The 12,844-nt window shown below is 43.2% G+C and overlaps 1 protein-coding gene across 5 annotated transcripts; it reads right to left on the reverse strand.

Annotated features, from left to right (window-relative positions):
- Positions 1–1,843: 1,843 nt before the first annotated feature.
- LOC103826849 (myosin regulatory light chain 2, smooth muscle minor isoform) lies at positions 1,844–10,043 on the reverse strand. Of its 5 annotated transcripts, none has more exons than XM_030233660.2 (5): positions 9,884–10,010; positions 8,978–9,013; positions 4,872–5,069; positions 4,548–4,709; positions 1,844–3,504 (listed from the first exon to the last, which is right to left on the reverse strand). In XM_030233660.2, the coding sequence occupies exons 3-5, from the start codon at positions 5,053–5,055 to the stop codon at positions 3,332–3,334; spliced, it is 519 nt and encodes a 172-aa protein (XP_030089520.1). In that variant the 5' UTR covers positions 5,056–5,069; positions 8,978–9,013; positions 9,884–10,010; the 3' UTR covers positions 1,844–3,331. The 5 variants fall into 5 exon arrangements, with proteins under 5 accessions (XP_030089520.1, XP_030089560.1, XP_009100567.1 ...); XM_030233700.2 differs by having other exon boundaries at positions 8,978–9,009; positions 9,884–9,986; XM_009102319.4 differs by lacking the exon at positions 9,884–10,010 and adding an exon at positions 9,580–9,602.
- Positions 10,044–12,844: the final 2,801 nt, after the last annotated feature.

Raw genomic sequence — 12,844 nt, forward strand, 5'->3', positions numbered from 1 at the left:
TGATGACAAGATTTCAGATATTTTCCAGCTTTTGGATCGAATGCAGGTGTCAGGACACAAAGGCATGCTGTCACTGATGCCCTGTGCCAGGATGGGGCCGCTGTGCTGCATTCATTCCTCCAGATACCACAGGGATCCTAGAAACAAGCGATCCAAAGATAGTCCTTAGGTCAGCTGTGAAACAGATCCTTGCTCTGGAGTGTAGGGACAGCACCCCTGTGACATCCCCTAGCTGCTGAGCTAGTGTAACAAGCTGCCTTCATGTTGTGAAATGCTTCAGTCATCTGATCACTGTGCCATAAGGATGGGTTTATTTGCTTAAATGAAGAGCAGAAACAAGGGTAAAATATTGCACATTATCTTTATCTCCAGCAACTGAGTAGGGATGAAAAGGTAGCAGGCAAACATTCCCTGGCAGCACTCGACACAAACACGGTCCTCTTTGGAGGTTTCTCATGCAGCCTCAGTAGCTCTTTGGCTTCATTTTGACCTCTGCGTTTGTAGCCTTAGAACAGGGTAAGTGGGTCATATAAAATAAATCACTGCTTTTCAGCAGTGCTTCACGGGGCATTGTAGGTCACTATAGATGTAAGACTATTAAATGTGTGCATGAGCCTATGAAAATAGTTTTTCATCATAAGCTTAATCTGGTGTGGAGCTTGGAGACTGTTGTGTATGAACCCCAAGGGAGAAAAGATTAGGTTCCAAGATTTTGGCTGCAAAATGCTAAGGCTAAGTCGTCAGAAATTTTAAGCTGTTTCAGTGACCAAAGTTATTTTTATTTTTGGAAGTGAATTATTGATGACACATCCCCACGCCCCTCGGCACGTAACCTCAGCTGTCACATTCCTCCCTGCCTAGCTACAAAATGCAATTGATGCTCTTATATGGTCTCTTGGCTGGGGCTGTTGGCCTTGTAGCCTCTCAGCAGTTAAGGGGTTTGTGCCCACTTGCAAGTTATCTGGTCTTCTACAATATGAAAAACCAGGGAAACTGGAACTTGGAAGGTTGTCATTATACTCACACATGCTTGGATATTCCTTCTCAGTAACAGATCTTCCTGAGCAGGTATCTTTACCTCTGCACAAGGGTGTCTCACCCTCTGCTCAGAGGGAGCATCCAAGGAACAAAACAGCTGTTCAGAAAGCAAGAGCAGCAGTACAGAATATTTTTGAAGTGGGCAATTTCCTCTCGAGGAGGATACCGGGTTCTCTTTTATGTGACTCATATTTATGATTTTAAAATCACTACTTCCAGCAAGAAGAATCCAGCTGGCACACCCGCTGCTTTCTCAGTGTAACATACCAGCACCTAACATTTACAGAGAAAACAGGATCAAGAAAAGAAGGGTTTAGGGATCCAGTGTTCCTGACAAAAGTAAACTGCTCTCTGACTCTTAATGTCATTTAGACACTCAAAGGGAAAAAATAATCAATCTCTTACATCTGTCCTTTGAGCAGGCATGTATGCACACAGCACTGAATTGCAGAGAGGTGACAAGATCAGTCTAAAGAAGTGACAGCATAACTTGTTCTCCAGCCTAATGTTACATAGCAACATTTCAACAAGACAGTTTCCTACATCCCCACTCTTGTCTTTGTCACAAGGGCACTGCTGGTGAAAACTTCCATGCATACTTGTAAACTACTTCTTAGAACCTTGCAGGTGTCACATGGAGAAATAACTCAGCAGTCATTACTGAAGGGCACCAAGATAGTTAAAAAGCAAACTTTCAAAAAACGAAGCAGCTATGACAACCTAAAGTAGTGTAGAACATAATGTGGGTAGGAGAAAAACTGAAGCTAAGTTTGTTAGCAGATAAAACACAAAACTGGGAAAAGAATAGTTGAAAACTCAATTTTAATTAAGCCTGTAAGTGGAAAAATCGACCCTGGAATAAAAAAAATAAAAAATAGTCCAAGTACGCCAACCAAGTATACTTTGTCAAGTTATTTACAAACCTGAAGCCAGAATATCTTCCAGAGTTGTCATATGGGAACACAAGAAAGATTAGGTAACCAAGCCTTCCTGGTATCACACACAAAATAAGACAAACCCACCTTACAGGATAAGCTGTTAGAGCCTTTACAATCCCTTGTGCTGAATTCCTACTCCTTGGGGTCTTAAGTCGTGCGATATGGCTGAGGGCAAGCTTTCTGGATAAGAGGTCATTGTTTAAATTGATAAATACATAGGCAAAATAAATTCTCCTCCTGCTTTCTAACTTGCAGTAGCCAAGAGAATGAGGCACACAGAAAAGCACAGTCATACTAAGAACTAACAGAACAATCCTCCTCTTTTCTTTGTGTTGGAGACAACATCAGCACAACCAGTTCTGACTGACTGTGCTTGGTTAAAAGCCATCTTGCTAATATATCTGAGGAATATGTATCATATTTTAAAAAGAGAGCAATTTCAGCACCTATAGATTTTACCAAGTTAATTCTCAGAATGACTTGGCTCACGTTCTCACATGCAAATGAATTAGCTGTAGAAAAATAAAGCTTTGTGTAAGTTTTCTGGCCATGTATTGCTGTTAATTAGTGCCAGCACAGACTCCTTTGCACAAGCTTCCTTCAGCAGAAGGGAAAAAATATGCCCAATTCCCCCTTAGCAAAGAAGAATGCACACTTTGACATGAAAGTACTGCTAGAAAACCCATCCATATTAAAATAAAGCAAAAGCTGGGCATGGTATCTACTTAAGAATCTGATGTTCTCTGCTGGCCATGAGGCAATTGTAACAGTCTTCCCTAACCATTTACTTGGTTGACTACTTACACAGTAGTCAGATCCCACTACAAAAAACTGAGATGAAAGACTTCTGCAGCTGCATTTATAAAGATGCCAGCAGATGCTGCTAGGTGCATTTCAGAACTCTGACACTGAACAAAACACCATGAAAATAAGTTTTCCAGCTTGACTTGCAACTGCAAGAAAAAGACAATGAACACACCTGCATTTGTAAATTTGTAGTAGAAATGTCATTCTTCACAAAAGATTTTGAGGTATTTTATCTATATAGCAATCTTTATTTCAAAATGGCATTTATTACAAAAATGTAAAAATCCAGCTAAACCAGAAACATTGAGATTATTTTCCTGGACTATCAACTCCAGGGAATGTTTTTCCTGTAGCCTTTCCCTCAAAATATTTTCCCTGCTTCCAGTCTGATTACAGGTGCAAATGTGCCTAAATGGCCTGGAGTAGATAAATATATTGAAAAAGACAAAAGCTTTGGAGCTAAATGCATGCAACAAGTTCTATCAGGAAGAAACCATTAAAAATAAACATAAATGTAGAGATAATGTGCAGGTAATCCAGGGACTTGCTCAGTCGTCCTTGTCCTTTGCTCCATGTTTGAGGATGCGCGTGAATTCGATGTAGTTGAAGTTGCCCTTTTTGTCGATGGGGGCCTCTCTGTACAGCTCATCCACCTCTTCATCCGTGAACCTGTCTCCCATGGTGGTCAGCAGCTCCCGCAGGTAGTCTTCTTGGATGAACCCTGGAGCACAGTGTAGGAGGACAGAAGAGGAGTTTTTACATTTATCTGCTAATACATGGGGTGATAATTTCTTTCTTTGAGTTCTTTCCCTCAATTAAATACCTACAGTCTTCATCTGCCAAATTAAAACAACACCACTAAACCCTATCACTAAAAATGCCAAATAATTACAAGGATTCAATCAAATCAGGCATTTGAAATTAGTTTGAAAGGTTCCACTACTTCAAACAAAGACCATTATATGCTTTGCCCGTGGTGTTCCATAGAATATAAAAATTTATCAGCATTCATATTCATATTCTTCCCAACAGCAGGGCTACACTTCCAATAGTACCAAGAACCTTCTAACTCAGTATTTTAAAAATCACCAAGGGGATGAGTTTACCTTGAGCATTCCTATTGAAAAACCACAAAAAAAAGGTCATGGAACTTGACTAATAACATTCAACAAGTGCATGAAACATGGGAAAGTTTAGAAAATTTCAAATTGATCTTAAATCACCAGTAAAACTCAAGATTGACCAGACTGGTTGCAAAGAACATATTCTTGGCATGGTTTATTAAAGACGTAGGCTTGTCTAACTGGTGATTGCTTTTATCATCACTCCTGTGAGTCACATAAGAATTTTCTTGCATTCATTTTCTTCACCTTTTAGTGCACCTCAACAGAGGGAAGGTGGATACAAGTTGTTGACAGAAAAGTTCTTCATAAAAGCACAACAGCTTTGAAAACAGTGATTCCCCTCATAAAAGTGGCACCAAAGGTGAATTTTAAGTTAGGAATAAATTAAGACCCTGGTTCCTGATCAACATCTTTTATACTTTCTCCTGTCTTGAACAGAATGTACTGCCAGAAATTTGAAATTTATACAGAGACTGAAAAGGCAAATTTAGCACAGGAGGATATAGTAATGATTTTCAGTTTGCAGAAATTAAAATTTTTAGAGTTAAAAAAACTGCTCACTGCTTCTATGAACACAAGTATTTGTTGTTACAGAATTAAGTAGAAGTAATACATGTACACTGTTATTTCACCCACGTACCTGTTGCTTCTTCATCAAAGCAAGCAAAAGCATTCCTGATCACATCCTCCGGGTCGGTGCCATTTAACTTCTCACCAAACATGGTGAGGAACATGGTGAAGTTGATGGGGCCCGGAGCCTCATTCATCATGGCATCCAGGTATTCATCCGTTGGATTCTTTCCTACAAATAATGGGATTCAGACTCGGTTTAGCTTTCAAACCGAACAAGTAATGTCTGTAGTGTTAATACAAGCTGAGACGCCTCTCATATCCCAAACTCAATATTTTGATTTTTGCAGTACAAATTTGCCTGGCAAGCATGGACAGAGAAAAGGGACATTACCAAGGGAGGCGAGCATGTCGTGCAGGTCCTCTTTGTCAATGAAGCCATCCCTGTTCTGGTCGATCATGTTGAAGGCCTCCTTGAATTCCTGGATCTGCGACTGATCGAACATCGCAAACACATTGGAAGTGGCGCGCTGAGGGCGCTTCTTGGTGGTCTTCGTCTTTGCTCTTTTGCTAGACATGGTGGCTGTTGGTTCTAAGGAGACAGAAATATATCCAAGATTTAGCCTTATTAATCACACTGCAAGTCCCTGGGGTAGAGGAACATCAGGTTCCATGTTATTGGCATATACTCTGAAGTACACACTTATTTCAATATCTCCTGCTCTATTTTCCTTCAGACTTCACTTGCTGTGAAAGCATAAAGCCTTTGAGGATTGAGGGACCAGCACAGCAGGCCAATAGGAGGCTACATCAAAAAACCTAAATCAAATCATAGCTCTTGAAACTCACACAGTGCTTGTGTTGCTGATTCAATACTCTACCTGCATCTCCCAGAAATTTATACAAACACATATTCAGGAATTTGGGAGGCATTGTTGACATAGAAGGATATGTGCTGCTAAACTAGCACAGTGGTTCAATAGATCAGACAGTATGCTAAACTAACATTTTGGACGAGAAAAAAAATGTATTTTAGGCTCTAAATAGCATTTTGTTAGACTAGCTACTGTTGAGAGAGAGAGAGAGAGCACTGACTTGTTTCAAAAGTTGTACAGTGCTATTCCCTTACCCAGTGGAACTACTACACTACACATGCAAAGGCCAGCACACTCTTTTTAGAATGAATTAAAAGGCATGATAGCTACAAAAGTGTGAAGACTGTTTCTTTTAAGCTACCAACCCTTAGAAACAATTATATGTTTTTATAAATTTTAGCATATCACAGGTATACTAATGTTATTGTTTCCCTTGAAGCTGTCAAATGAAGAAATAAACATGGTAGGTTGTTATATATTATAACACTAGTACACTCAGGCTAGAAGTGAGGCTTTCAAATTAACTGTATTTCTTTATCTGGGAAGGTGCATGTAGTATTCCAACTAAATGTATGACAGCACAAACTGGAAAAGCTGAGTCATTCACTGAAAGGCAAACACAAAGTCCTCAAGACTGCTTTTGGATCAGAAGTTAGACCCTTTTTAGTGTTATTTCCAATAGCCTCATTACCTCTGCTTGCATTAGCTCAAACTAAAGTGTAATCCATACTGCTAAAATCCTTCATAATGCTTGAAGTGTTATTTAAACCAGATTCCTTCCATCCTTGACTCTGAATTTTACAAGAAAGCACCTGTAGCAAGTGTGTCCTGAAATAAGAAAATTTAAGCTTCACCTGCAATTGCAAGAATATAAATATTCTGAAATTTACACTAAGTATTAATTTTGTAACTTAGAAACAAATTATCTGGTCAGAATAGCAATGCTAATTGGAGTCATAGCACAGTTCTATCTGTTTCTCAGATAGTTTTCTCAAAGATAGAATATATTCTGTTAAGACTCCTGAAAAGCAAGACTGAAGTCACTAACTGGGATTCATCCTTAAAAGAAAAAAGGGGGTAAAATTAAGCAAAGTAACTTCCTTATACAATCAACCCATCATGCAGACACAAAGCAGTTATTTCTGTTTTTTTTTTTTTTTTTTTTTTTTTAACAAAAAGGAAAGACATTTTACCTTGCTTTGTATTAGGTACCTGACAGGGTGTACCAAGCATCTGGATCATAAAAGGAAATTCCATGGTTACGTCCTTCTCAGTCTGTCCACACAGACAGCTACTGATGTCCCCTGCTAATTCCACACTTTTAAATCCTACGTGCATCCACAACGTTCTTCTGACGTACAAAACAAACCATTATGTCCCGAACTAAAAATAGCCCCTGAAATGCAACTGCGCATCGCTCAACAACGCAGACCTTCTCTCCACTGCAGTCAGTAACCACGAGCTACCCGAGATGTCTGGCCTCCACAACACTGCAACAAATAAACGTGAACTCTTGACTTCCAGATAGTTGTGTAGACAGCTGACAACAAAGGTAGTTTGCTTTCAAGCTGCAGCCAAGGGTTGTGCATAACTTTGGTGGTTTTCTTACCGCTGTAAAAACCCTCAGGCAAGCTCTCATTTGACTCTGGGCTATTGATTAGAAGTTCCACTACTCAAAATAGAGCCAAACACCATCTTTTAATCACTATCCTCTGAAATAACGCAGTTTTCAGGATATGGCTCATTCAAAGTAAACAAAAAGGTTTACTCTGCACATGCTGATGGCGACCAAATTGATTTTTGCCTTTTTACTTTCATATATCTCCATATTCTTTACATATATATTTGCAGCTCCGCAGCTGCAAATTCATAGCTAGCATTTTACCTACTATATTAGAAAGACAAAATACATGCCCCAGCAGCTCTAAGTCCTCAAGTTTACATTCTTTGGGATCCCAGGTCAAAATGGCTTCCTAACTTTTGATAAAGTTTAGTTAAGATCTAAAGGGGGGGGGGGGGGCAGGGATGTTCAGAAAAGGGGAGAACCAGGGGCAAATTATCTCATCACCTCTAATAAGGGATTCTTGTCAGTGATGCTAATTTGCTGAACATATAAAATTGTATCCACTTATTACAGTTGCATCTTCAGCACTTTTTCATCCAGCGTTAAGGATCCTTATAAAGGTAATCCCTTTTTATCACCTAATTGTGTCTGGCTTGTAATTCTAGGATCAGTGAAAAGGCATAAGTGCTGCAAAGGCAGGGCTCCCAGCAAGCCACTACCTGCAATTCTCTTACCTACAATTCAATCTTAAGCAAGAGGAGGTAACAAAAGCAGGCTGTCAGCACATTCTTTTTAATTCTGTTGGAAAGATTGACCTATCAGAGTATATTTTACTAGAAAAACTGAAAAAAGTGCCAATGCTTGCATTACTATTTTCTAAGTTTCTCTGAACCAGACTTGGGAACTCCTCCAGTCCAAAAAAGCTGTCAGCCCAGCTACAGAGAAACATCAGATCTCACAGGACAGCAGTGCCCTTCAGTACAGGTTTGCTGCAGCTATGCCTGAAACACTGGTCTCAGCTCCAGGAATATCTGTTAGAAAAGAGGGTGGTACATTTTGGAACATGTTCAGAAAACCAAAGGCATCAATCCAGTTAGCCAAAGAGATCAATTTATGATTTAAAAGTTCCAGAAGTGTTTGCACTTTGTGTTACCCAACAAAAAGACCCACATCTATGCCAACACTTTTGTAATTGAAATAGGGTTAGTATAGGCTGGAAATGGAATTTCAGTAGATAAAAAGTGGGAATACTTCGCATTAGATAGCGCAAGTAATGACATGCAGGTTTAGTCCCTGTTGTTTAATACTGTGCTGCACTGAATGGTCTGGGCCCTGTTTTGGAAGCTGTCCAAGAAACTTCAAATGCAAGACATTACCTGTGAGACACATCATAAGGTATTTCTTAAAGTACAACCTTTCTTTAAGAAGACTTTCACATATTAAAAGTACAATAAATAGGTAGTAGCAGCACTGTGCTGCTTTGTGGTCCCTTCCTCTGGGAAAGTGCTAAACCCTTGGAGAAAAAAAATGCCAAGCAACTAAAAATTTTGAGTCACCCAGTAAGCTGTGAAAATTTACAGCCCATTAACAGTGGTGCAAGCTGGACCTGGCTCAGGTGCAGTGACCAAAAGTTATGCTTTAGAAAACACTCCCATGTTTCAAAACTGTATTGTAATATCTGCAAAATCTATTACTGAAGAAAACCAAACTACCACACAATAAATCCCCAAACCCATAGCCAAGAAAGTCTCTGCGTGAACTAAGATAGAACATCAAACTCCAAAGTCAACCTCAAAGCTAAATCCCAAATTCTGTCCACATACTCAGCTGCAGCATCACATACAGTCACACATCCATCACAATCTGGGTGGCAACAGGAAGAGATAAGAGCAAAGTGCTCTCCAGCAGATCTGTGTCAATGCTCAATAAAGAGCAGATTACACTTTATGAAAGCAAACTAGCAAAAACCAAACCCTACCCTGTCCCACCCAGTCTTAAAAGCCACTTTAACACACTTCTCACTAATAAAAACCAAAACCCTTGTACAGAAATTACACTTGCCTCAAAATCCAGCGCCAGTGAATCAACACAGCCTGTCTGCAAAAAAGAAAACAAGGCTCAGAGGGTGACCTTATCACTCTCTACAACCACCTGAAAGTAGGGTGTAGCCAAACGGGGATCAGCCTCTTCTCCCAGTCAATAAGCGACAGGATGAGGACATGTGAAAACTGCCAGGTTTAGGTTGGACATTAGCAAAAACTCCTTCACAGACAGGGTGATTAGACATTGGAATGGGCTGCCCAGGGAGGTGGTGGAGTCACCGTCCCTGGAGATGTTCAAGTGAAGGCTGTACGTGGCACTCAGCGCCATGGTCCAGGTCCCATGATGGTCGGTCACAGTTGAACTCGATGATTTCGGAGATCGTTTCTAACCTAATTGATTCTGAGAGCCGGGGAACAATCGCGCGAAGTGCCCTGTGCGACTCTGGTTATTCCAAAACGTGAGCAGGAAGGGACAGACCCAGGCCCACTACCTCACCCTCTTCCGACCGCAGCAGCTCCCAGCCCTGCCCCTCCCATGCTCCGACAAAGCCGAGCAAACACCCGCAGAGGGCTCGATGTGGCCGGGAGGCAGCCGAGCCCTTCCGACAGTGAGACAAACACCTTTTGACACCAGTTCCCTGAAACGATGCACAGGGAGCTCGTCCCCGCGGGCGCCGTCCCCGTGGCGTCGCGCCCTGCCCGGCTCACAGGGCGGGGTCCGGAGCCGGGGTCTCTCCCAGCTCCAGCCCGCAGGGCGGATCCCCGTCAAGAGCAGCAGCACCGAGCCGAGGCCCGAGGGGAGCTGCGGGGGGCGACGCCGCAAGCGACCCCGGCTCTGCAAGCGACCCCCGGGCCAGCACCTCCCACCCCTCACCGGTGGCCGGCGCCAGACCCCGCGGGCAGCGGGCGGAGCCCTCCGACTCACCTGGCGGCGGGAGACGGCACCGGCGGGGAGCGGCTGGAGCGACACTTCCGGAGAGCGGAGCGGCCACCGCCCCGCCGGGCAGGAAGGAAGCTCTGGGCGAGACCATCCGCGCAGGAGGGGGAGGTGGCGGCTTGGCTCGTCGCTTCGGCGGCTGGGTGCCACAAGCCGTGTCGGGGAGAGGACTCGCAGGAGCCCGCGTGATTCGCGTTCTTTCTCTGGAGTCTCTCCCTTCCTTGAAGGAGAAAGCCAGAGCCAGGAGCTCAACCCCTCCGCCCTGTGTGTATGTCCTTCCCCCCTCCCCCGGCGACGCGTTGGTGCAGCGCGGTGTAGTCACCACATTCCACGGGCGAGGGGCGGAGGGAGTCGCGCGCCTGCCCTTGTAAGGCAACGGCGGGAGTTTCCTGCTCGCGCCGGTGGGCGGGGTCTTGCCGCTCGCCCCGCCCCTGCTCCGCCCCCCCCCCCCCCCGCTCCGGCTCGGGGCTGGCCGGGGGCTCTGTGGGGTGTGGGGGGGGGAGCCGGGAACACAGAGCCAGCGGGCCACGGGGGGGGTCAAGCCGGGCGGGACCGCAGGGACCGACATCTGGTGCAGCCTCTCTGCTCCAGCACGTGGTACTGGGTTGCATCCAGACGGTTCGTGAACATCTTCAGTGAGGGAGACGCCATACCCTGTTTGGGCGGCCTGTTTCAGTGTGTGGTCACCCACAGAGTAAAGAAGTTCCTCCTCATGTTCAAGTGGCACTTCTTGGGCAGCTTACTCCTTGGCACCACGGAGAATAGCCTGGCTCCATCCTCTTTACCCTCCCTTCAAATACTTAAGTTTTTTAAATGGTCCCCTCTCAGTCATCTGGAGGCTGAACGGGCCCAACTCCCTCAGCCTTTCCTCCTGGAGGTGCTCTAGTCCCTTGGCTGACTTTGCAGCTCTAGACAGCCCAACACATGGTGTGGCACTGCCCTGCATGCTCAGCAGTTGCTGCTGTGTCTGGAAGATTCACAGATCGCAGATTATGCTGACTTGGAAGGGACCTACAGGGATCATAAAAGTCCAGCTCCAGGCCCTGCACAGGACACCCCAAGGATCACACCTTGTGCCTGGGAGCATTATCCAAACACTCCTTGAACTCTCTCAGGCTTGGTACTGTGACCATTTCCCTGGGGAGACTGTTCCAGTTCCCAACCATGCTCTGGAAGAAGAACCTTTTCCTAGTAAATAATACTGGGTTTAAGCTGAGATGAAGAGAAATATGGGACGAACATAAACATGACCCAAAAACAGTGACCACAGGTCAAAGATCCAAACAGCATCATATAACAAATAGATATCACAACCACTGCCTACGTGGCCTTATTTATAATCTGGTGCTACTTAATTTTTACAGACTTTTCCAACTGTATATGAAGTCACATAGTCTGTGAAAGCAGTAAGAGCCAGATTTCTGACTTTTTTTTGAGGGAAATGAAGTTAACTGAGTGTCTGGGAGGTGTCGCCTTGCCATGGGGGAGCATCTCTGCTCAGCACCTGCAGAGTCAAAACAAGCCTTTTGCAGTTTTCCCTGTCCCTGCTGCTGGTGGCAGTATTTTTTACCTATAGGTAATTGTGGTGGTTGCTGTCACATCTCCCACCTTTCCCTGGGCACTGGCAGGTTGCTGCAGGCTGCCTGCTTGGGATGAGCCTGTTTTGTTGTAACAGGCAGCTCCTGACCCTGGAGACATGAGTTCCTGCTGTGGAGTAGCTCCTACATGGAAGCTGAGACAGGCTTTCTTCTCTTCATCCAGAAGTGGGTCATTCCTCATGCTGCGTACAAAGAACGTCTTTGTTTCTGATGTTTCTAGATCCACTGCTTCCTCAGATGGAGTCAGTGGCGAAATTGATGTGTAATTTATCCAAGTTAGCCTTGATATGAGCAGAAATCAGAATATTTGTCTATTCAAAGGTATTTTTATCCAACAATTAAATAAATAATACAATGACAATTATTTTCTAATGTTTTCCTTCAAAAATTGGTACAATGCTAACTCAATGTTAATTTCTTTGACCTATACTAAAATAATATTTTAGCTTATGTGAAATTGGAAAAACAGAAATAACAAGCAAAACCTAAAATGTCAGTAAGAACTGTCAGAATAATTCTTCATACTTGGGATCTGTGTATGGAGAATCCTGGATATGAGCAGCTGTTTGGTTTAATATTTAACATAATGAGTAATACTTAATGTATTGACTAACCATAGAGGACTTTGGCCTACACTCTAAATCATCATAGTTGATTAACCTTTTACAATTTTTTTTTCTGAATAATTTCTTAATGGGAAAAGATGAGCAAGGTTTTATTTTGAGAAGTAGAGAGGAACTGACTCAGTAGATTTCAGGAATCTTTAAGAAATACAGCAGTAATACTGGCTCATGAAGAGCAGTCCTGTTTCCAGAAAAAGATAATTAACCAGTTGCAAAAAATTACTTTATTAATTTGTAGCATTCTTCTCATTAAACCTCCTTTTACTGTATAAAAGTGCCATGAGTTCACTTTAAAGATGGTGAAATTGAAACACAGGTGAGCTAGACTAGCATAAATGCTAAAGATGAGGTTTGGGAATGTGAAGGGATTGTCAGTAAGTTAGGTAGTTGTGGAGTCTACTTCCAATGGGATTTGGAAAATCTTTGCATATCTAAGTAATTCAAGAATCTACCTTAAAGTGACTTACCTGCTGCTTCCTCAGAGGTCCCTAAAGAAAGAAGTATTGCAAGGCTGCTTTTAAACTCAGTCTGGACTATACCTAGACTTAGGCTAATCCTTCTGGGTTGGTGACTCCTTTTTTTGTGGGCATAGTCTCACTGCAATAAATAAAGTATTAATGGAGCTACCAGGCTCCTCTCTTGCCTGGCAGGCATTCTGCCCAGCTCTGTGGTGACATGTCTGAGGAAGGATCAGTCATCCTGGGCTCTCCTGGCTTCTGGCATCTCTG

The sequence above is a fragment of the Serinus canaria genome, chromosome 2 (genome assembly GCF_022539315.1).
Source record: "Serinus canaria isolate serCan28SL12 chromosome 2, serCan2020, whole genome shotgun sequence".
NCBI lineage: Eukaryota > Metazoa > Chordata > Aves > Passeriformes > Fringillidae > Serinus > Serinus canaria.